The following is a 20,437-nucleotide window of genomic DNA, read 5'->3' on the forward strand; positions in this document are numbered from 1 at the left end:
AAATATTATAAAATTTTAACAAAAACCTAATTTGATTTGTATTTATAATTCAAATAATTTTTTTAACAATTTTATCATAGATTTTGATCGTATCTACTCTTTTAAACACATGCCTAGAATTTTCTATAGCCCCTTATTATCGCATAAATAGGAAGATAATACACTACCTCGAACCCACGTTTTCTTGTATTGGTAACAATATCTATACCAATCAAACTAAAACTCAATCGACTAATTTAAATAATTTTTAAAAAATAATAAGATATTAATTCGTTTTACATTGATATTTATACATTTTTATAGTTAAATTGAAATTCATTTCAAGGAAGAATAAATTTTTTTTTAATAAATTAGCCAATAGGGGCGAAACGGGGGCTGAGCCTCAGCTCCCCTAAAATAAAAAAAATTTCTATTTAGGCCTTTTAAACTTTTTAAAATTTTAAATTAGTAAAGATAAAATTATACTTTAGCCCCCTAAAAATAATAAAAATTTGATTTAATACTTAAAAAATTATAAAGATAGAGGCTATTAAAATGATAAAATTATATTTTTACTATCGTAAAAATTACAATTTAATTTTAGCACCCTAAACAAATTTTCTGGCTTCATCCCTATATCTAATCCTCAGCACCACTTATCTAGTGACAGGTGTTATATATAAAGTGCCCGTATTGAATTTGAAGGTTATGGGTAAAAATCCGACCCGGCCCATTAAACGAAGGCCTATTAAACAAACTGTCGGATTTACCCAACAACCGCCAAATTACCATCCTTACCTTCTCCAAAACTACACTCAAAATGCACTGCGACTACTAAAATCCCATCCAAAATAACATTCAACATAATATCTAAAACCTTCAGATCTGGAGGTAACACTGTTCTCTTTTTTCCATTCCTAGTTATGCGGAGGTAAATTTAACTATTTCTTTCGTTTTCCATTGAGCCAAGCAGGCATATTGTTGAACATTCCTTTTTTTTTATTTCTTTTGTAGGCCGGGGCTGCATAGGCAGCATGGGAAGCAAGGAGGAGGATCGAAGGGAATTTACGCTAAGCTAACGGTTGTTGTTGTGGTGCTTTTGATCTGCACGTTCTCGGTTTTCTTTTCGGCCACGATTAGTGGAAATCGCGGATCTCTCGAGCCTTCTGAGGTTAGTAGTAGTGTTTAGAGTGTGATCTGTTTTGATTTTTGGATTGTGGATTGTGGATTTTGATGTTTGTTTTTTTTTTTTGAGAAAAATGCTAGGCATATCAGAGAGTTTGAACTTGCAATGATGTCTGTGGTTCAGTTTGGAAATTTAATGAGTTAAAATGGAGTAAATTTAAGCTTCTTGTTCTTGTTTATTTGATTTTGATATGTTGCTTAGTGATTGTTTGTTGCTTTAATTCCTCTGTTTGATTAGAAAGTGTATTGAGTTTGTTTTTGGATTGTTAAAACTTAAAGATAGAAATGCTATTAAAATGAATTGTTTGTTGTAATTGGCAGCTAGGTTTACCGGACGAATGAGTATTAAGTAATGCTAATGTCATATTCAATGCTAAAAAGATGGTAGAAAGCCTGGTACTTATGATGTTTGACAGTTTGACCGGCGGTTTTAATTTTTAGATAATGTCTCAGTTTTTTCTTTTGAAACCCACCCCTTCTATTTAATTATTTACGGTCCCAGTCAAGAACAAAAATTTATTAGAGTGCTGGGACCTAAATAAAAAGAGAGGGTTTTCTATTATGTAATGCATTGAATAGATGCTGTAGGAGATTCTCTTGGATGGTGCCTGTGAAAACCTTCATTTGGCTGGTAGTGGATAGTCTCTTATAGGCTTTTGTATTCTGCATATAATTCTTGCATTGACCTATTTATTACATGAAATTTGTCAAAGTAAAAATGCTTTATCTATTGCTTTAGTCTGGTGTTATGCTAATTGCAAGGATGAGAGTATCATTTGTCAGTTTTCTGAAACTTAAGTTGTTTTTATGCATGGTTACTCTAACCAGATTTATTGATAGGCTTTTGTTACTATTTTAGGGTGCTCTGTACTCAGATAATGGTGCATGAGACTGGTTGTTGTATTAATTTGAACTCTCTGCATGTGTAGGCTAAGCCAGTGATTAGGATATATTCTCATCCTTTCTAACTTTTACTGGTTCAGCAGCAGTATTGATCAGTTGACCCTTTGATCCTTATTTCATCTGATATATTTATTCAGATTAATGTCGAAGAGCTTTGGGAAAGTGCCAAGTCTGGTGGCTGGAGGCCATCATCTGCTCCACGATCTGATTGGCCCCGTAACTGCTCAAAACATTCTCGGAAGAAAAACAAATCTATTTGAATTGGTTTTTGCTAAAGACGCAAGTTTCTTAGAATTCTAATTGTTATATTCTGGCAGCTCCTCCAAAGGAAACTAATGGTTATCTTCGAGTTCGTTGCAATGGCGGTCTGAATCAACAACGCAGTGCGGTTCGTCTTAAATTTGTCCAAAAACTCTAATCTAATGAATTGTTATGTTAAATTTTTCCAAGTTTAAACTATAATTAGATTTTGGTGATACTGCTTCAACGGTGTACCTCAATAAAATAGTAAGTTTATCACTTTTGATGTTTTAGATCTGTAATGCGGTTCTTGCTGCACGAATCATGAATGCCACACTTGTACTGCCTGAGCTGGATGCAAACTCTTTTTGGCATGACGACAGGTAATCTTGTCAATCTTTCAATTTATTTGAAATTAGATGGCCACTTGTCTTTGTTCCTTGTGGATCTTCTGCAAATTTAATGTACTGATACAATCTTTATTTCTCCAGTGGCTTCCAAGGTATCTATGATGTTGAGCATTTTATCCAGACATTGAAGTATGATGTACGAATTGTGGAAAGCATACCTGAAATTCACAAGAATGGCAAAACCAAGAAGATAAAAGCGCATCAGGTGAAATATTGATAGCTTTAATGGTATTAATCATGCAGATAATTTTATCTTCAAAGTTGTTGAATTTTTTTGCTTTTTCTGATCTTCCTTCTTTCTCACTTTGTTTAGATTCGCCCCCCCAGGGATGCTCCTATAAGTTGGTATACAACAGTTGCTCTCAAGAAAATGAAGGAACACGGTGCTATTTATCTAACTCCCTTTTCACATCGCCTTGCCGAAGAAATCGACAATGCTGAGTATCAACGTTTGAGGTGTAGAGTTAATTATCATGCTTTAAGGTTCAAGCCAAATATTATGAGGTTAAGTGAGTCAATAGTTGATAAACTCCGTGCACGAGGTCATTTCATGTCGATACATCTTCGTTTTGAGATGGATATGCTTGCATTTGCCGGGTATGTTATTTCCCTTATCGTAGTGTATTTTTTTTATTACTTCATTATAGTTGCCATAGATTGAGGGCAATGATCATAATTTTTTTTCTCGGGATTTGTGCTTATCTTTACACATTAGATAAAATATAATGTAAGAGGTCTTTTGACATGAGGCGGAAAGGGTACTACAGGCATGCATGCACCTGTTGTTCAAACATATAAAATGATTATTATTCCCGCACACTGTCTGGTCGAAATAACAACATAAACATGCGCTTTGCTAGAGTTATTTTTCATTTTTTTTTGATCCTCAATGACTTGGATTAGAATCCAATCTGTTAATTTTTTCTGTGAATTATTTTCCAATACAGCCATCTTTACCATTTACATGTATAAACCCCAAATTAATTGTGAAAGTCATACATGCAAATGATTATTGGCAAAAACGCATAGGTTGACATAACAAATCTCTTGATACATAATGAACTTGATTGGCTGATGGGGTTGAATGTTTTATAGGTGCTTTGATATATTTAGCCCAGAAGAGCAAAGTGTATTGAAGAAGTATAGAAAGGACAATTTTGCAGATAAAAGACTTGTTTATAATGAAAGAAGGGCCATTGGCAAATGCCCTCTAACTCCAGAGGAGGTAATCTATCTTGTTAATCATTCCTTCAATGATTTCCCTCTCTTGACTTATTATACACAGAGTGGCAATAGAGAGATGATGCTTATACATAAATGAATGTTTGAACTGCAGGTTGGTCTTGTCTTGCGTGCTGTGGGATTTGACAACTCTACATGGATATACTTAGCCGCTGGTGAACTATTTGGTGGAGAACGTTTTATGAAACCATTTCGGGATCTTTTCCCTCGCCTTGAGAATCACAGTTCTGTGGACTCTTCAGAGGAACTAGTTGCAAACACACGGGGTTTGTTAGGCTCGGCTGTTGATTACATGGTCTGTCTTCTTTCAGACATTTTTATGCCAACGTATGATGGACCGAGCAACTTTGCCAACAACCTACTTGGTCACCGTCTCTATTATGGCTTTCGAACTACAATAAGGCCGGACAGAAAAGGTCTTGCTCCAATATTCATTGATCGAGAGAATGGACAAACTGCTGGTTTTGAACAAGCAGTTAGGCGTGTCATGCTCAAAACGAATTTCGGTGGGCCTCACAAGCGGGTGCCACCGGAATCATTTTATACGAATTCTTGGCCGGAATGCTTCTGTCAAATGTCACCTAGCAATCCTGCAGACAAATGCCCTCCGGATAATGTTTTGGAAATTTTAGAAAGCCAGTTGGAGAATGAAGTGAATAGAGACCTAGAAGCCTTGATGGAAACAAATTCAACACGTAGAACGGAAATATGAAAATTTTGCGTTGAATTATTCTGTGACATACATCTTAGAAACTAGAGAAAGGAAGTGATTTATCTGGCCATGTTGAATTTTTGAGGTAAGCTTCATGACTGATATCTCCTTAATGCACCATTGTAGTATTTTTCAGTTTGCAAGTTAATCTGTCAATATAGATGGTTGGGTTAGTTTTGATTGAGGTCAATTTGGATCTCATCAATTAGGATTTTAAAATTTTTAGTTATTTTGAGTCAAGTATTTTTAACTTTGGGTTATTTGGATTCGGATTATTTTGTGTTGTTTTCGCTTTAAGTTCAAGTTAATTGTTTGGGTCATTTGGTTAGTGTCAATTCAAATATGAATTCAGATTCTGGATTTTTTTTAGGGAGAATGTAATTTTTGGCTCTTGAACTTGGCGAGTAGGTCCTCATTGACCCCTTAACTTTTTTTGATTCACTTTAACCCCTAAACTTGAAAATTGTTATTCATTTAAGCCTATTTTGTTAATGATTGTGAAAAGAAATGGGGATAATGTAACTTTTGCCCCCTAAACTAGGCAAGTAGGTCCACATTGGCCTCTGAACTTGAGAACTAGTTCACTTTAGTACCTGTATTTTTTTTATTCACCTTGGTACTTAAACTTGACAACTAAGTCCATTTTGATCCTTAAACTTGAAAATTTTGAAAGTTTGAAGATATGACACTCTGAGATTGTGCCATATCATCACTTGAAAAGAAAAGAAGATAATGATGTCATACAATCTCAGAATATTCAATGTTTTAATAATTTAATCAACGGTTGAACAGGTAAGATCACCAGTTCTTGATTCAACCAACCGTCGGACTAACAATAATTAAATAAATAATTAAAAATTCATAAAAATCTAAAAAGCGAAGTAAAATCGATTTTATTCTTTTTAGAGTTTTATGAAATTATAATTAATTATTTAATTATTGTTGGTTCGACGGTTGAACAACCGAACTGATTGAATCGAGAACTGGTGGTCTAACTTATTCAATCATCGGTTTAGTTATTATAGTATTGAATATGACACTCTGAAATTGTACTACATCATTATCTAAAAAAATTTTATTTTCCAAACTCGAGAGTACCACATCATCGAACATATAGAATTTTCAAGTTCAAGGATCAAAATGGATCTAGTTATCAAGTTCAAGGGTCAATGTGAATTTATTTACCAAGTTCAAGGGTCAAAAGTTATATTATTCTCATTTTTTTTTCATGGTCATTAGCAGTATGGGATCAAATGAATATCGATCTGGTGAAAGGTATACAATTGATTGGCTTGAGAACTCGGTATTGATTGATAGAATCGGTTCTAATGATCTTTTAATCTTTTAATAATTTTTTTTTAATTTGAATCACTCAGACCAATGATTGGACTGATTCTACCTAAAAGGATTGGTTTTAGCACATTATATGGTGAGAAGAGAATGCTAAAAATTGATAGAATAGCTAATAATTATTTTCCGAATATTTGGTTGGAGATGCTGTGAGATCATTGGGCTCTGCAGGCTATTTTACTCGCAATGTGGACAACACTGACAGGTCGTGGGTGCAAATTGGTTGGCGTATGTAATTGAGGAGGTAATTACTATATTCGAGTTACTGTTTTACGACTGAACTTTACCACCGTAGTTTTCCACCAAAAAGAAGAGTTATTGTGTTGTGTGATATCTGATTGACCTAAAATATCTTCAGAATTACGATTGTGCTTCTTAAATATGTATTGAGTTTGTATATCACCCACATATATGCTATCTTAAATTTTTAATAGATGGTCTATTCTATTGCAAATGAAAAAGAACAAATAAACAAAAGAAATTGACTTCAATACTATTGAGGTACTTGAGTTAAATCTATTAGATATTGGCTTTATATTTTAATTTGATATTTTTAATTTTTGTATTTTTTTAAATTATCCCGATTATTATTAAAATTTATTGTTTTAAAAATCTTAATGTAATATATAATATCATATTAATTTGTTTCTTATAATATTCACAGAAAAAATCAAATTAAGGATTAAAATTACATGACTTATGGATTGGTTAGAGACGTGCTAAATTTTGATTTAGTGAATTTAATTATTCATTAATTGTTTTTTGATTGAAATTTTGACATTTGAGAACTGCACGAACTAGATACATGTCTTTATTTATTTAATGCTACATGGAAATAAGTACGAAAATATAATTCCCTGTGCACAATCGAAATAGAAATTTTCCAATCAACATCGAAAAATTTAATGCCAAATCTGAAAATTTTGCAAGCACAAAGTGCTTTGTTTACCAATGATAAAAGCAATGTTTAAAAAAAAAAATCTTACACTGCAAAAATGAATCAATCCACCATAAAAACAAAATACTACATAACTTCAACACAACAATTCTAATGAAACACAAACAGAAAGAGAATGTTCTCCCTGCCTGCATGTTAGCTGTTACTCCCAACCAATTTACACCCACCAATTTACATTACAAGCACCGAATGCTTTTTTTTTCTCTCTCTCTCAAATAAAAGAACAAATGGGGTTTGAGGGGAGGGGGACGGACTAATGACGAAAACACGACACAAATACGTGGTTACTAAAAGCTTTTTTACCCTATGGCTTGTGTGCGCAACTTGTTCGCAACGTACAGCAAATGGCTGATATTTGCTGACGGATAGTGTTGGAGTAGCTTAAGGTTTGAAGTAAAATCCCCGGCTAACAGCCGCCTACGGATGAGAATCAACATCGCACAGCATACCCGAAGCAATGTCTCCTGCAAATACATCCATGTTTGGTTCAGTTTGGTGTTTGAATAAATTCAAATACAATCTAAAAACAGCAAAAATCAAGTGTTATTGAAAAAATATTAAAAAAAAGCACCTAAATTTTATCACTCCTATACTTTTTTTTACACCTAAATAAATCTGGGGTGAAGCCAAAAAGTTTTTCTCGATGCCAGAATTTTTTTTGGTCAATGCAATTTTGTCATTTGTATTTAACTTATAACTTTATAGCTTCTAAAGGGACCAAACTATAATTTCACCATTTTTGGGGGAGTGGCACCACCCCCTAATCACAAATCTCCTCCCTTGATTTCCCAAAAAAAATTAAATAATGGTAAAATTTGGAACATTTAATCCAGCAAGATAACAAGCTTCGAGCAATGTTCTAGAGATAAAGAGTGAGGTAAAATTTTCAATCATACCAGAGGACCTTCAGGGTCACTAAGAAGCGTGTCCCATATGTGAAGACCATCTGCAAAATTGAACTCCTGTGTCAAGAGCAGAGTGATCCACCTAAATGCGTAGAACTGGGGGTTGACCTGTGATATTTTTACACAACGGTTAGCATTTAAGCCGAAAAAATTACCATCCGCTAAAGATGTTTAAAATTTGCAATGATATCTTACTTTAGTTGTGACCTCTAGATGACGCCAAAGCTCTTCATCATGTTCCTTCAAAAGTTGTGACAACCTAGTAATTGTGGAGCGAATTCCCACATTGCTGTTGTCAAGTTGCTGGCAGAAATGATCTCGGAATCCACTCAATAACTCAACAAAACAAAAGAATGTGTCGGCTTCAGCATTAGCCTGCAACTCAAATATGGAAAATGAAGAAGAAAATACACCAAAACTCTGATCATAAATCATAATAACAAAGAAAATAATCCATGTTATTTTCACAAAGGTACTTTGTAATTGGTCTACGGCTATCTGTTGGTGTATATACTCCATAAGTTTTGGTGCAAATAAAAAATTCAGACACAGGTAAGTTGATAACAATAATGATTGAAGAGCTTCACCATATTTCGTTTTCCAAAACCTGAAATCTATTTGGAAGTTTTGTTCGTTACAACTTTTTGGGTTACTTGGGGCAAGAAAAGAGACAGTTGATGCAATGGAGTCGCAAACAGAAACAAGAAAGAAATTACCAAGCTATGTTTGTAAGAGCCTTGGTGGATCAAGGAAATGTAGGTGTTAAAACTGAAAAAAAGAGGAAGATTCATTTTACATTGGTTAAATTCTGTTATTTGTCCCTGTACTTGGCAAAAGCTAGAATTTAATCCCTATACTTCTATATGGTCATTTTTAGTACCTGTACTTTCTAAATTTTAAATTTTCAATCCTCACCAAACAATAATCGTTAAATTCATTAAGTAAAGTTCTGCTATTTCCAAAATCTGATGCACCACACATATTATCATGTGTAATGTCATGTCAGCTTATTATTTCCACATATTACTCACTAAAAATCCAGTTAATAGATTAACAACAGTCATTTTATGTTACGACTGAAATTTCAAATTTTAAAAAGTATAGGGACTTAGAATGATCCAGTCGGAGAAAATAGACTAAATCTACAACTGTATGAATAGTACTAGTAATTGAATTTAACCAAATGGATTTAACTGCTACTGTTTGGGTCAAGACTAAAATTTCAAAATTTGAAAAGTACAGGGACTAAATTTGACCCTCCAAAAAGTACAGAGATTGAAAATGATCAAATAAAATTATAGGGACTAAATCGACCCCTTTCACAAAGTACAGAGACTAATAGCAGAATTTAACCTTTTACATTAAGGACACAAAACAAGGAGGCTTAGTAAATGCTGAGATGTGAGGATTACTCATTGCACAATGAAAGGTTCATTTTCTTTCAGTCTTTTATTCATCAAAATATTTCCTTGTTTATATCCATTTCTGAAACTTCCATATGCAATACATGAATATCTCAAAACTATGACTGTTCTTTTGCATGTATGTCCTTTTTTTTTCAAAAATGGATTGGCACCCATAATAATGCAGACAAAGAAAGGGAGAAATGGCAATGATACCATAGAGACACTGAATTATATTCTTTATAATTTAATAGATTAGTCTATTTAAATAATGTTTACTAAAACAGGAAATATTGTTAAAGAAAAACACAAGCATGTTAGAGATTTGATGTAAAAGAATTGCACAGGGAATATAACGAGACCTTACCGCCATTTCCACATCAGGGTCATTTTTGAATACATAAAATAGAGGTGCCAAGATTTCATTCATCCCTTGAACATATCTTATACCCGGATTTAACTTGGCAAATACGATTAATATGTTTCTCATTGCATCCTGAATAAGCAAGAGACATATAAGTCGGAAATGGTTTCGATTCACATCCGTGCTAAAGTAAAAAAACAGTGGAACAATCACATTAAAGAGAAAAAAAAGAAGGAAGATGCTTACCTGATTAAATTTTGCAAGCTGCGAATCCCCAGAGAAGAAGTGCATGTCTGGATGAGTGCGCATCACATCTCGGTCAATCTGTTCTATGATTTCCGAGTCCTACAAATAACACCACCCCCAGAACCAAAAAAAAAAAAAAAACGGGGAAAAAGCATGAGATCAATAAAAATTACATTCACAGATTCTATTAACTGAAAATGAGAACTCCATTACATTGTGGTCATGTATAAACTAGTATAAGAACATGGAAATAATATGCAGTTCATATATGCTCAACCAAGCATTGATAGAAAACGATTTGCTTGAGCTGCAAGTTAGATGCTGTTGTCATTCCTACTATATTGGTAAACAACAATAACAATAAAAATACCAAACCCCTACCTCTAATAATAATACAGAGAGCCAATAACAAAGAGACCAATATTCTTGGTAAATTAAAGCTAAAGGTACCCGACAGAAGCTGTAAAGCCAATATCCTAAAGGTCGCATGTTGCGGAAACTGACTCAGAATAGCTAGCATAAAGACTCCTGGACTGGCTCATGTGTTAAAACTTAATTAATGCAAACTAGAATGATAGACTCTCAAATGCAACACGACAGAGTGAGAATTATTTTTATTTGCAGAGAATTCAGAGTCCCACTTTGCAAGATATTACTGAATCATTTTCATAACAGTAGCATTTTAATTAACTGTAATACCCCTTAATTGTTTTTCAGCTTCTGAATGTGTAATTGCTATCTATCAGTCAAATTATTCTTTCCCCAATGTCAAGCAAGCCCTAGAAGTCAGGCCCTGATGTAAAGAAATGAACTAATTTGATGGGAAGTTGTGAACCAAGCGTTTACAATGTCATATTTCATGCATTCAACATTAAAAGTTTAAAAACACATGAGATGAAGTATGGCTTAAAAAAACTTGTTTTCAATCAAGCCTAAGAAGGTACCTGGAAGAATTGATTCCAGACACTGCTTTTCCCAAGGCTCAAAGGATGCTCTCCATGAGTTATTTGTGATCTTGATAGCAGACCCCTGCCTTCAGGTTTTGATTCATCATTGTCACAACCCACAGACTTCTCCAACCTCCTTGTGATTTCTGACTGACTAGCCACAGAAACATTCAGAAACCCAAAACTCTTACAGAAAAAAGGAAGAGAAAAGCAACAACCACACAAGATAACAGTACTTTTCAGGATGATAATGCAAGAAACTAGAGAACTTAAAGAAATAAAAAATACTCAAGTGAAATCATTCTATTATTAGGAGAAAAAAAAAATACAGCCAAATTAGTTTTCTGCTAATATCAGTTTTCTTTCATTCCTTATCCACTTAATGCAATATAAATGCTGTTGGAAATTGGAATTTTACATTAGAATTAATCAAAGCAACTAACTATATCATACTTACTAGCACAGCCACATAATGAAGGTCATAGTAGCATACACAGTTATATACACGATTCTATCATTAAAAAGGTAAAGAAAATGACTTACAGGATTCATCAAGAGCTCTTCTTTAAAATGCCTGTACTGAGACCTTTTCTTAGCTAATTCAGAAGACCACTGCGAACGATCAGGTGGTAAATACCCTAACAACAACTGCCACAACAACCAAACAACTCCCATTGAACTATTAATCCAAAAAATAACCATATTTTCCTAGGAATTTCCGCAATTTTCAAATTTATCAGCAAACAAACAGCAAAAAGGGAAAGGGAAAGAATACCTTCCAGACAGTAGATCTGATTCCTGCACCATCAGGAATCCCCTGCGACGCAATCCTCCGTAATTCCCACATATTTATCACCTTCTTAGATAACTGAAAAAAATAGAAATTAGAACCAAAAAGAAGGACAAGGAGAAAATCAGTAAGCAAAGGAGAATAAGTGAAAAACCTCGGCCAAGAGCTGAGCCTGGCGAGAGATATCATCGGGAGAAACGCCAGAAGAGTCGCCGTTTTGATCATTACCACCGCTATTGTTGTTACTATTTTTATTAACTGGATCTCTGATTTCGAGTTTCGGAGAAGTAGGAGTGGACTGAGGTTTCGAGGCTGCAGCGGGAGGAGGCACTGTAGCCGGAGGCTGAAGAGTTGGCTCGGAAACGGTGGCGGAAGAGGTGGTGGTTGTGGTGGTGGGAGAAGGGGAATAGCGGTGGAGACCATCGTCCGCCGGAGTTGTAGACCAGAGAGAACTGTTGAGCCAATCAGGTACTCGCTTCCTCACCATTTCAAGATTGGAATGGAGATTTGATCTTTCAAAGAAATAAACGAATAGATTAATCAAAATTTGAGAAATTTGTAATAAATAGGTTGTGAAAATCGGGTGTTTAAAGTCGAAGAACGTTCGAGGGTTTGATTTTGGAATGGGTAAACTACACCGTCCCTAAACTTTATTTAAAATTATATTTCCATCACTCAACTTTCAAAACTTACATAATAATCACTAACATTAATAAATTTACATTTTTATCACTTAGCTGATATCTTCAGTTAAAAAATAACATTGCACCTTAATTTTTAAGGTTTAATAACTAATTTAGTCCCTAAGCTATAGTTAAAAAATTAATCTCATATTTTTAAAATTTTCTTAAAAAGTGTAAAAAATTGTAAAAAGTCTTACAAATAAATAAAAAATTCATATAGAAAATCAATTACAAAAAAATCAAGATAGTTAAAAGATAAAAATAAAACAAAATAAAATTTTAAATAAATTGAGTTATCAGTAACTTTTAAATATTTTTATATTATATATATATATTTAAATATAGCTCAATTATATACATATAAATTTTCAATTAATTAAGTTGAATAATTTAGTTAACTGATTTTTTAAAATTTTTAAAATGTAATTATAAAAAAATAATTAAGATAAAAATATTAAAAATTAATTAAAAAATATTAAAATTATGTATTAATTGGTAAAGCTCATTGAATCAATATGTATTAGTACAAAATTCGAAATTGGTTGAAAAAAAATCAAAACACATAAAAAATTTGACCAGAATAAAATTTAAATTATTTGATACCACTTTTAGTTCAGAATGATATGTGCCAACCAATACGATCGATATAAAGCTGGTATCCACTATTGTGATTTTAATCCTAAACGTACAAGAAAAACAAACTTAACAAAGAGTTAATCCTAAATAAAATTGAATTGATAAAAAACAAAGCAATAATATTTAAATCCGATCAAAATTCATAAAAGCACGCATTAAGTTTGAACTTAAGTCCTCCTCTTAGAAGTGAAATATATCTTACCATTATACCTAACGGCCAACACTTAATTTTAATAATTTATAAACTTGAAATAACTGAACTTTAAAATAAAGTCTAAAGCTCAAAAGTAAAGTTGGATCAAGAATCAATCGATAAAGTAAAGTTGGATCAAGAATCAATCGATAATTTAGTTCAAAGTAAAACAAAAAAAATTGATTAACCCGCGAATTGATTTAAACTAGTTGAACCAAGATAGAAAAAACAGATTGAACCATCGGTGGAACATGATTTTATAATATTTTAATAATTTTTTATTATAAAATTTTAATAATTTATTTAAATAAAATCGGATTAACAAGTGGAATCGACATTTACCATAAAATCTTTGGTCGAAACAATACTTTTGGTTGAGAGTATGAAACTCCGACCTTCCATCAACATTTACGTAGTAAATAGAGTCATTACTCACAAACATTAGATACAGCTAGACAAGATACCTTTGAGATATCCAAGCTATAAGAAAGATCCATTAACAAGACACTGAGATTAGCTGTTGCTTTTTGAAAAGATGAGGTTGGTTTTATGTGTTTGAAGGCATACATGAACATGAAACATGGACCCATGTTTCTTTACATTGTTGTTCTTGACAATACAAACCTTTTGGTCACCATGTTTTTACATCATTACATTGTTTTTGTGAAGAAAGGTGGGACACTTGATTAAGCTACATCCATCACAAAATAAAAAATAAAAAATAAAAAATCAAAGTTAATCCATGTTGTTATGATAAAGTCTTTGGGGGGTCCTTTAATGATGCAAAAGATTGTATTCATTGGTTTGGACTTTGGTTCTGTTCTAAGTTCCATATGAATGATTATTGATTGAAATCATATATATAATCTTTTTTGGTGTTGAATATAATTGCATGTTGTCATGCTCTGGTAATTTTTTTAAATGTAAGATTAAAAAGAAGTTAAATGGGTGAAATTTCATTAATTATGAATAAAAATAGAAAAAATATATAAAACCACTTATTTTTTTATTGGTTTGCTCGTTTAGGATTAGGTTCTTTCATGGTCACAAGACTAGATAAATTATCAATTTACGATTTGACTAGATGGTCTAATAAGCATCAGTCTTTATATTCCTTGTATGTTTGAAATTTTATCACTCTATTTTTATTTTCGGGGATTTAATTCCCTTACATTTATGATTTAAAAATGTAACTCCAATTGTTAACTTTATTAAAATTCTTTTGTCAAATTCATATTTATTACGTCATTTTTCTGGCTACATGACTGTTAAGTGAGTATTTTTTATTATTTCAAAATGTCACCAACAAATTTAACAAAATAATTTTAATCATGTTAATAATTGGACCTAAATTTTTAAACACAAAAAGTTGAGGGACTAAATTCCTAAAAATAAAAGTAGAGGGGGTTAAATTCAAATCTGCAAAGAGTATAAGGACTCATAAAAAAAATAAAATCACATCTACAACTTTTGTTAGGCATGAGCTTTGAACCAACCACAAAGATAATTGTTATAATGGGAATTAAACTGAATCATTTTGTTATTTCTATTTCGTTATAAATTCTAGTAACTGACATTAGATACATGCAAATACCTCAATAAATGAATCAAGAATAGAAGAACAGAAAAATGAGCTTAGAAGATACAGTGCTTCACTTTGGGGTCTCACAAAGCTTGTTTAACCCCTTAAAAAACCACCCAAGAATTGCTTCAATTTCACCATAGCAAAGATATGAAATGCTCCAAATGCTCATTAGTAGGGTAAGTTGCTGTTGATTAAAAGGTTGTCACTGACACTTCTTTCCATAAGGCATGCTAGAGGAAAAGTCACCTGCAAACAAGAGAATTAACAATTAATGCTGGCCATTAAATAAACAGATTCATATATGGACCAAACATCAGTAATTTAGTACCTTTTCAATGGACCGTGTCATCTAATGGATTAACCAGAGCATGGAACCTAATCTACATTTATAATTGTGGGATTTGATACGTAGCTGATAATTGGCATGTGTTCGACCAAGCACGTTTCAGTGGGCCACTCATGGTTGAACCTTTTCCTCGATGTTTAGTCTTTCTGGAGGAATGTTTATAACATGGCCAACATCGTCCTTCCTGGTTCAACACTTACAACTTTATTTTCTCAAGCCTTGCCCATCTATGGTTTGAGTCTTACAGAAGAACCTGCATTAAAGAAGGTCAATCCCATGCTTAGAAGTAAGATTATGCTTCCAGTGATATATGTCAATTCATGGACATTGAAGAATAACTACCATATAGAAGCAAAGTAATGAATGGCATGATAAGGGACTTTAATTTCAACTATTTAGGTCAAATGAAAATTATATTGAGAAATGCAGTCATCTAAACACTTCAGAAGGCAAGACACAGAAAGATGATGACAACTGAAAAGAATAACTGGATAAGGAGAAAGAGATGTACTTTCACTACTGGCATAAACTAATTTGAACACAAAACATCCAATAGTTCATGTAGTGAAATGAGCAAAGTTTTAAAGGCCCATCAATGCTTTTCTTAGGTTTGGACTTCAGACAAAAAGGAACAACTTTTGGACCTTGAGGAATGTAAGATACCAGTCAAGAGAGCCAATAACCTATGGCTACGTGTCATGCAATACCATGAGCACCAAGTTCTATATGGGGACATATATCATATGTGCAGAAAGGTCCATTGGAGAAATTTAATGTACTTGCTACCAATTATCAAACAAAAAAACTTGTGTTGCTGTAGCTACATCCATGTTTTAACTAAAAGCATTATTCTAAATAAACCAAGTAGAAACACTAATCATGTGTTATTAACAGCAAAGCAAATTAATGTTGCTGTTACTTACCATTTTACCAATAATCTCCACATGAGCAGACCCCATACTTGAAATGGTGGAATCTCTTTATATCTCTCAATATGATCTCTCTTTGGCTCATCTTACTAGCACATTTCATCAAAGAATGGCAATCTCCACATACTCTTAAGTTCTTCACTATCCTGATAGTTGTCCCCGGAGAAGTGTTCATTAAGGCAAAGGCAAGCGCCAATTTCTCACTGTGACTTCCTAATGCATCTTCCTTCTCTTCTTCCTCAATATTATGAAGAACCCACCCAGTTTCAGGCATATATCCTTGCTCTCTTGCACCAGAACATTTAACTTTACAATCATCATTTAGATTTTATATGGATTTTTAATAAATGCATTTCTTACATAATTTTTTATCACAATATACAATAAATCTAATTATTTAAGTATTTTTAATTTCATAAATAGAGATAGTATTGATAAAAGTACCATAGAGATATTATACTAAGAGTCAATTAGCATTATGCTTTATTTACTTAAAAATTGACAAATTAGTCATTGTATGTTAGATCAAACAATAAACTGGTTTTTTTTGTTAAAAATTCTATCCATTTGTATTGCTAAAAACTAACATGGATGATGAGATACCCGAACAGTTATATATTTTATGTTGATGTAAATGGATTGATTTTTAACAACAAAAATTGATGGATTTTTAAACAAAAAGACCTATTTGCTCTTTGATCTAACTTGTATAGCTTAATCTGTCCATTTTTTTTGACAGAGGGAGCAAAATGCAACCCATCTTTTAAAGTGCTAAATTTCACTGAAGGGAAGAGGAAGAAGTGGCACAAGATGATAAGTTGAAATTGAAAAAATCTAACAACGTTAATTAGATACCTAAATAAAGTACAAACTTAACTAATGAGTTTCAAGTTTAATATATATGTGCAGAAAGGTCCATTGGAGAAATTTAATGTACTTGCTACCAATTATCAAACAAAAAAACTTGTGTTGCTGTAGCTACATCCATGTTTTAACTAAAAGCATTATTCTAAATAAACCAAGTAGAAGCACTAATCAAGTGTTATTAACAGCAAAGCAAATTAATGTTGCTGTTACTTACCATTTTACCAATAATCTCCACATGAGCAGACCCCATACTTGAAATGGTGGAATCTCTTTATATCTCTCAATATGATTTCTCTTTGGCTCATCTTACTAGCACATTTCATCAAAGAATGGCAATCTCCACATATTCTTAAGTTCTTCACTATCCTGATAGTTGTCCCCGGAGAAGTGTTCATTAAGGCAAAGGCAAGCGCCAATTTCTCACTGTGACTTCCTAATGCATCTTCCTTCTCTTCTTCCTCAATATTATGAAGAACCCACCCAGTTTCAGGCATATATCCTTGCTCTCTTGCACCAGACACTATTTCCTCTAATTTCAAGTATATTTCTCTTGCACGCTTATGATCATGATCACCAGCTACAAAACTATGCACTTGTCCATTGACTTCAATATAACTCCACCCCGGATCTTTGCCAACAGCTTGATTCTGCATCAACATTCTTACCCTCTCCACATCTTCCCATCTACCAACTGCTGCATAAACATTTGACAAGAAAACATAGCTCCCAGGATGTTTAGGTTCAAGCTGAAGGAGCTTTTCTGACACTAGTTCTGCCATTTTAATATTTTTGTGAGCTCTGCAAGCACAAAAAAGTGCTCCCCATGCCACAAAATCAGGACTTATAGGCATCCTTTGTATGAACTTCATTGCTTCATCCAGTCGGCCTGCCCTGCCTAACAAATCAACGACCAACGTATAATGCTTCATGGTTGGCTCAATGGAGTAATCAAACCTCATGCTGTCAAAGAAGTTAAGCCCAAGATCTACTTGTCCAGAATGTGAGCATGCAGTCAGGAGGGCAAGAAAGACCACCGCATCGGGTTTTATTCCTGCAAATACGACAAACTTGAGTTTATTCAGAAAGATTAGAATAAAGGGTTGAGCTCAATGAAAACTACTAAGTCCACACCTGAAAACATCATCTTTTTGAAGCATCGGATAGCTTGTCCATAAAACCCATGGGTTGCCCAACCCCATATCATGACACTCCAGGTACGAATGTCCTTCTCTTTTGTTACTTCAAAAACCTTACTAGCAGACAGGATATTCCCACACTTTGCATACATATCAACCAAAGCAGCAGCAGTTGCTTTATTCAACCGAAGCCCATTTTCCACAAAATAGTTATGGATACGGACTCCAGCTTCAAGTGCACCAATTTTAGCGCAAGCGGAAAGAGCTGAAACAAGAGTAAGATCATTCGGCCTTAAACCGACCTCCAACATCTTAAAGAACATGGATAACGCCTTCTGATGATCTCCATTCTGTGAAAGCCCATTAACAATTGTAGTCCAAGAAACCACATCCTTCTCCTTCATTTCATCAAAAAGCTGCATTGCTTTGTTCAAATCCCCATTTTTCATTAGCCCATTTATAAAACTATTCCAAGACCCAATATTCCTTTCAGGCATAGCCTCGAAAAGCTCCATAGCTTTCTCCAAATTCCCCACTTTACAACACCCATTAATCAACACATTCCACAACAATATACTCTCACTCTTGTTTCTCTCAGGACTTTCATCAAACACTTGCAACGCAAAACCCATTTCCTCGAGCTTCACATACATTTCCACTAACGAAACCCGAACGAACGAATCGAACTCAACCCCACATTTTATGATTCTCCCATGAAGGATCAGACCAAGGAAACGAAGACCCAATCCCGCAACAGACTTGAGCACGAAAGGGTATGTAAGTTTATCAGGGCGAACTCTATGTCTCAACATGAGAAGAAAATGTGAAACTGAGGATTGGAAATGGGAATTCTCCGTCAAGCCACGAATCAAAGCATTGAAAAGGAATAAGCTTTTGTGGTGAGAATCGTTGAAAATAGAGAGCGCGTAAGGTATGGATTTGAGGGAAGAAGAAACGGAGATTAAGAGGGTGGTGAGATTGGCACTGGAAGAGAGGTGGCGGCGCAGGATTTGAGCGTGGATTTGCCGGAGTTGGAGGGTGGTTTCGGTGGATTTGATGAGAGAGGAGAAATGGGTTTTAAGGGGATCTTGAGATGATGATGATTGTGATGAATCAGAGCCATTAGAGATGGAAGAAGGCTTTGGGCGTTTGAATTTGGAGGAAGAAGAGGTGGTTTTAGCGGGAGAAGAGTTTCGTTCAAAGAGTAAGCGAAGACTTTTCATTTGAACTGTTATTGTCAAAATGGGCTTTGTGCTGGGGAATTTGCTCATAAAATCAGTGTGTAAATAAATAGTAAGTCTTCATTTTCATCACTAAAAAATATATATTTTTTAAAATAAATCACTTTCTTTAAATAGCTTTTTTATTTTAATCACTCAATTTTAATAATATTTCATTTTGATCACATGTTAATTTGGCTAACGAAAATGCTATTGTATATTCATTTTAGCCGTCTAATTTTAGTAATTTTTCATTTTGCTCCATTTTTTTTAATTAATCTTAGTTTTCTAATTTTTTTAGATTTTTTTAAGGAATTGAGTTATTCATAAAACTCTAGCAATTCTCCGTGGAAACCCAACAAACTCATTGTAAAAATCCAAGTCTTTTTTCATTGTTATTGGAAAAAAAATTAAAATTAATTCTAAATATGAAAGTAAAAGAAATTAAAAAGATAAAATGATTTTCTTGTAAAAAATTAGGTTTTCTTTTCATTGAAAAAGCTAAAATTAATTTTATAAATGAAAAAAATAAATGAAATAAAAAAAGATAAAATGACTATTCCAATAAAAACGTAGGTTTTTCATATAAAACTCCAAGTTTTTTCTATAAAAACCTAGGTACTTGCTTGTAAAATTTTTAGTTTTTCTTTTCTTTTTTACCGAAAAATAAAATTAATTCTATCTTATGAAAATTAGGTGACTAAAATGAGTGTAATGTAATATTTACATTAGCCAAATTAACAACGAGTGACTAAAATGAAAATTTACTAAAATTGAGTGATTAACTATATAATTTAAACTTTTATTTAAGTTTTTTTATAAAGATGAAGTATAAATAAGCCCTTAAACATGAAAGCTCTAACCTTTAGTTTTTATACATGAAAGCTCTTAAATTTTATATTGAGGTAAAAATATTTTAAAATTTGAGGTTTTTATCTTAACTTATTGTTGATGCAATAAACTTTGACTAATATATGATAAAAATATTAATTTTAATTTCCATTGAAATTTTGAATTGTTACAACTTTTAGGCTTTGAAGACTTGCAATTGCATAATGGGGCAACTTTAATTTAGTTATGATGACTAATTAAGGGTGAGTAAATTTTGATTTGATTTGAAAAATTCAATAAAAAAATCAAATTTCAAGTTAAACAATTCGAGTTATTCGATTTAATCAAGTTATTCAGATAAACTTAAATAAAAAAAT

General features: G+C 33.0%; 3 protein-coding genes across 12 annotated transcripts; 1 reads left to right on the forward strand and 2 right to left on the reverse strand.

The window, feature by feature from the left end:
* Nucleotides 1–764: 764 nt before the first annotated feature.
* On the forward strand, nucleotides 765–6,454 carry LOC107934475 (O-fucosyltransferase 1). Of its 6 annotated transcripts, XR_001693913.2 has the most exons (11): nucleotides 765–910; nucleotides 994–1,150; nucleotides 2,205–2,283; nucleotides 2,385–2,455; nucleotides 2,602–2,690; nucleotides 2,799–2,922; nucleotides 3,031–3,314; nucleotides 3,813–3,942; nucleotides 4,054–4,756; nucleotides 6,048–6,100; nucleotides 6,193–6,454. XR_001693913.2 is itself a non-coding variant. In XM_016866906.2 (9 exons), exons 1-9 carry the CDS (start codon nucleotides 903–905, stop codon nucleotides 4,669–4,671), a joined length of 1,560 nt encoding a protein of 519 aa, XP_016722395.2. In that variant the 5' UTR covers nucleotides 765–902; the 3' UTR covers nucleotides 4,672–6,454. The 6 variants fall into 6 exon arrangements, 1 of the variants encoding a protein (XP_016722395.2); XR_005910028.1 differs by having other exon boundaries at nucleotides 4,054–6,100; XR_001693911.2 differs by having other exon boundaries at nucleotides 6,048–6,454.
* Nucleotides 6,455–7,017: 563 nt separating this feature from the next.
* On the reverse strand, nucleotides 7,018–12,262 carry LOC107934488 (TBC1 domain family member 13). The gene is made up of 9 exons (XM_016866933.2): nucleotides 11,789–12,262; nucleotides 11,620–11,712; nucleotides 11,388–11,492; nucleotides 10,842–10,994; nucleotides 9,898–9,996; nucleotides 9,655–9,783; nucleotides 8,080–8,259; nucleotides 7,876–7,992; nucleotides 7,018–7,443 (listed from the first exon to the last, which is right to left on the reverse strand). Exons 1-9 carry the CDS (start codon nucleotides 12,119–12,121, stop codon nucleotides 7,279–7,281), a joined length of 1,374 nt encoding a protein of 457 aa, XP_016722422.1. The 5' UTR covers nucleotides 12,122–12,262; the 3' UTR covers nucleotides 7,018–7,278.
* A 2,406-nt stretch (nucleotides 12,263–14,668) lies between these two features.
* On the reverse strand, nucleotides 14,669–19,269 carry LOC107934426 (pentatricopeptide repeat-containing protein At1g04840). 5 transcript variants are annotated; one of them, XR_001693896.2, is made up of 5 exons: nucleotides 18,005–19,269; nucleotides 17,388–17,924; nucleotides 16,001–16,300; nucleotides 15,060–15,330; nucleotides 14,669–14,977 (listed from the first exon to the last, which is right to left on the reverse strand). XR_001693896.2 is itself a non-coding variant. In XM_016866856.2 (3 exons), the coding sequence occupies exons 1-2, from the start codon at nucleotides 19,230–19,232 to the stop codon at nucleotides 17,092–17,094; spliced, it is 2,061 nt and encodes a 686-aa protein (XP_016722345.1). In that variant the 5' UTR covers nucleotides 19,233–19,269; the 3' UTR covers nucleotides 16,185–16,312; nucleotides 17,088–17,091. The 5 variants fall into 5 exon arrangements, 1 of the variants encoding a protein (XP_016722345.1); XR_005910030.1 differs by having other exon boundaries at nucleotides 14,669–14,961; nucleotides 16,001–16,293; nucleotides 17,088–17,924; XR_005910029.1 differs by having other exon boundaries at nucleotides 16,001–16,293; nucleotides 17,088–17,924.
* Between the last annotated feature and the right edge of the window lie 1,168 nt (nucleotides 19,270–20,437).

Source organism: Gossypium hirsutum, chromosome D02 (genome assembly GCF_007990345.1).
Source record: "Gossypium hirsutum isolate 1008001.06 chromosome D02, Gossypium_hirsutum_v2.1, whole genome shotgun sequence".
In the NCBI taxonomy this organism is placed as follows: domain Eukaryota; kingdom Viridiplantae; phylum Streptophyta; class Magnoliopsida; order Malvales; family Malvaceae; genus Gossypium; species Gossypium hirsutum.

What these genes read in the sequence shown, in the direction of transcription:
- LOC107934475 (XM_016866906.2), top strand. An exon ending in TCCACGATCTGATTGGCCCC is followed by an intron (nt 2,284 to 2,384) that starts GTAACTGCTCAA and finishes ATATTCTGGCAG; the next exon opens with CTCCTCCAAAGGAAACTAAT. An exon ending in TGAATCAACAACGCAGTGCG is followed by an intron (nt 2,456 to 2,601) that starts GTTCGTCTTAAA and finishes TTGATGTTTTAG; the next exon opens with ATCTGTAATGCGGTTCTTGC.
- LOC107934488 (XM_016866933.2), bottom strand. Translation starts at nt 12,121, where the DNA reads ATGGTGAGGAAGCGAGTACCTGATTGGCTCAACAGTTCTCTCTGGTCT. An exon ending in TCAGATCTACTGTCTGGAAG is followed by an intron (nt 11,493 to 11,619) that starts GTATTCTTTCCC and finishes TTGTTGTGGCAG; the next exon opens with TTGTTGTTAGGGTATTTACC. An exon ending in GTGACCCTGAAGGTCCTCTG is followed by an intron (nt 7,444 to 7,875) that starts GTATGATTGAAA and finishes ATGTATTTGCAG; the next exon opens with GAGACATTGCTTCGGGTATG.
- LOC107934426 (XM_016866856.2), bottom strand. Translation starts at nt 19,232, where the DNA reads ATGAAAAGTCTTCGCTTACTCTTTGAACGAAACTCTTCTCCCGCTAAA. An exon ending in CAAAAAGATGATGTTTTCAG is followed by an intron (nt 17,925 to 18,004) that starts GTGTGGACTTAG and finishes TCGTATTTGCAG; the next exon opens with GAATAAAACCCGATGCGGTG.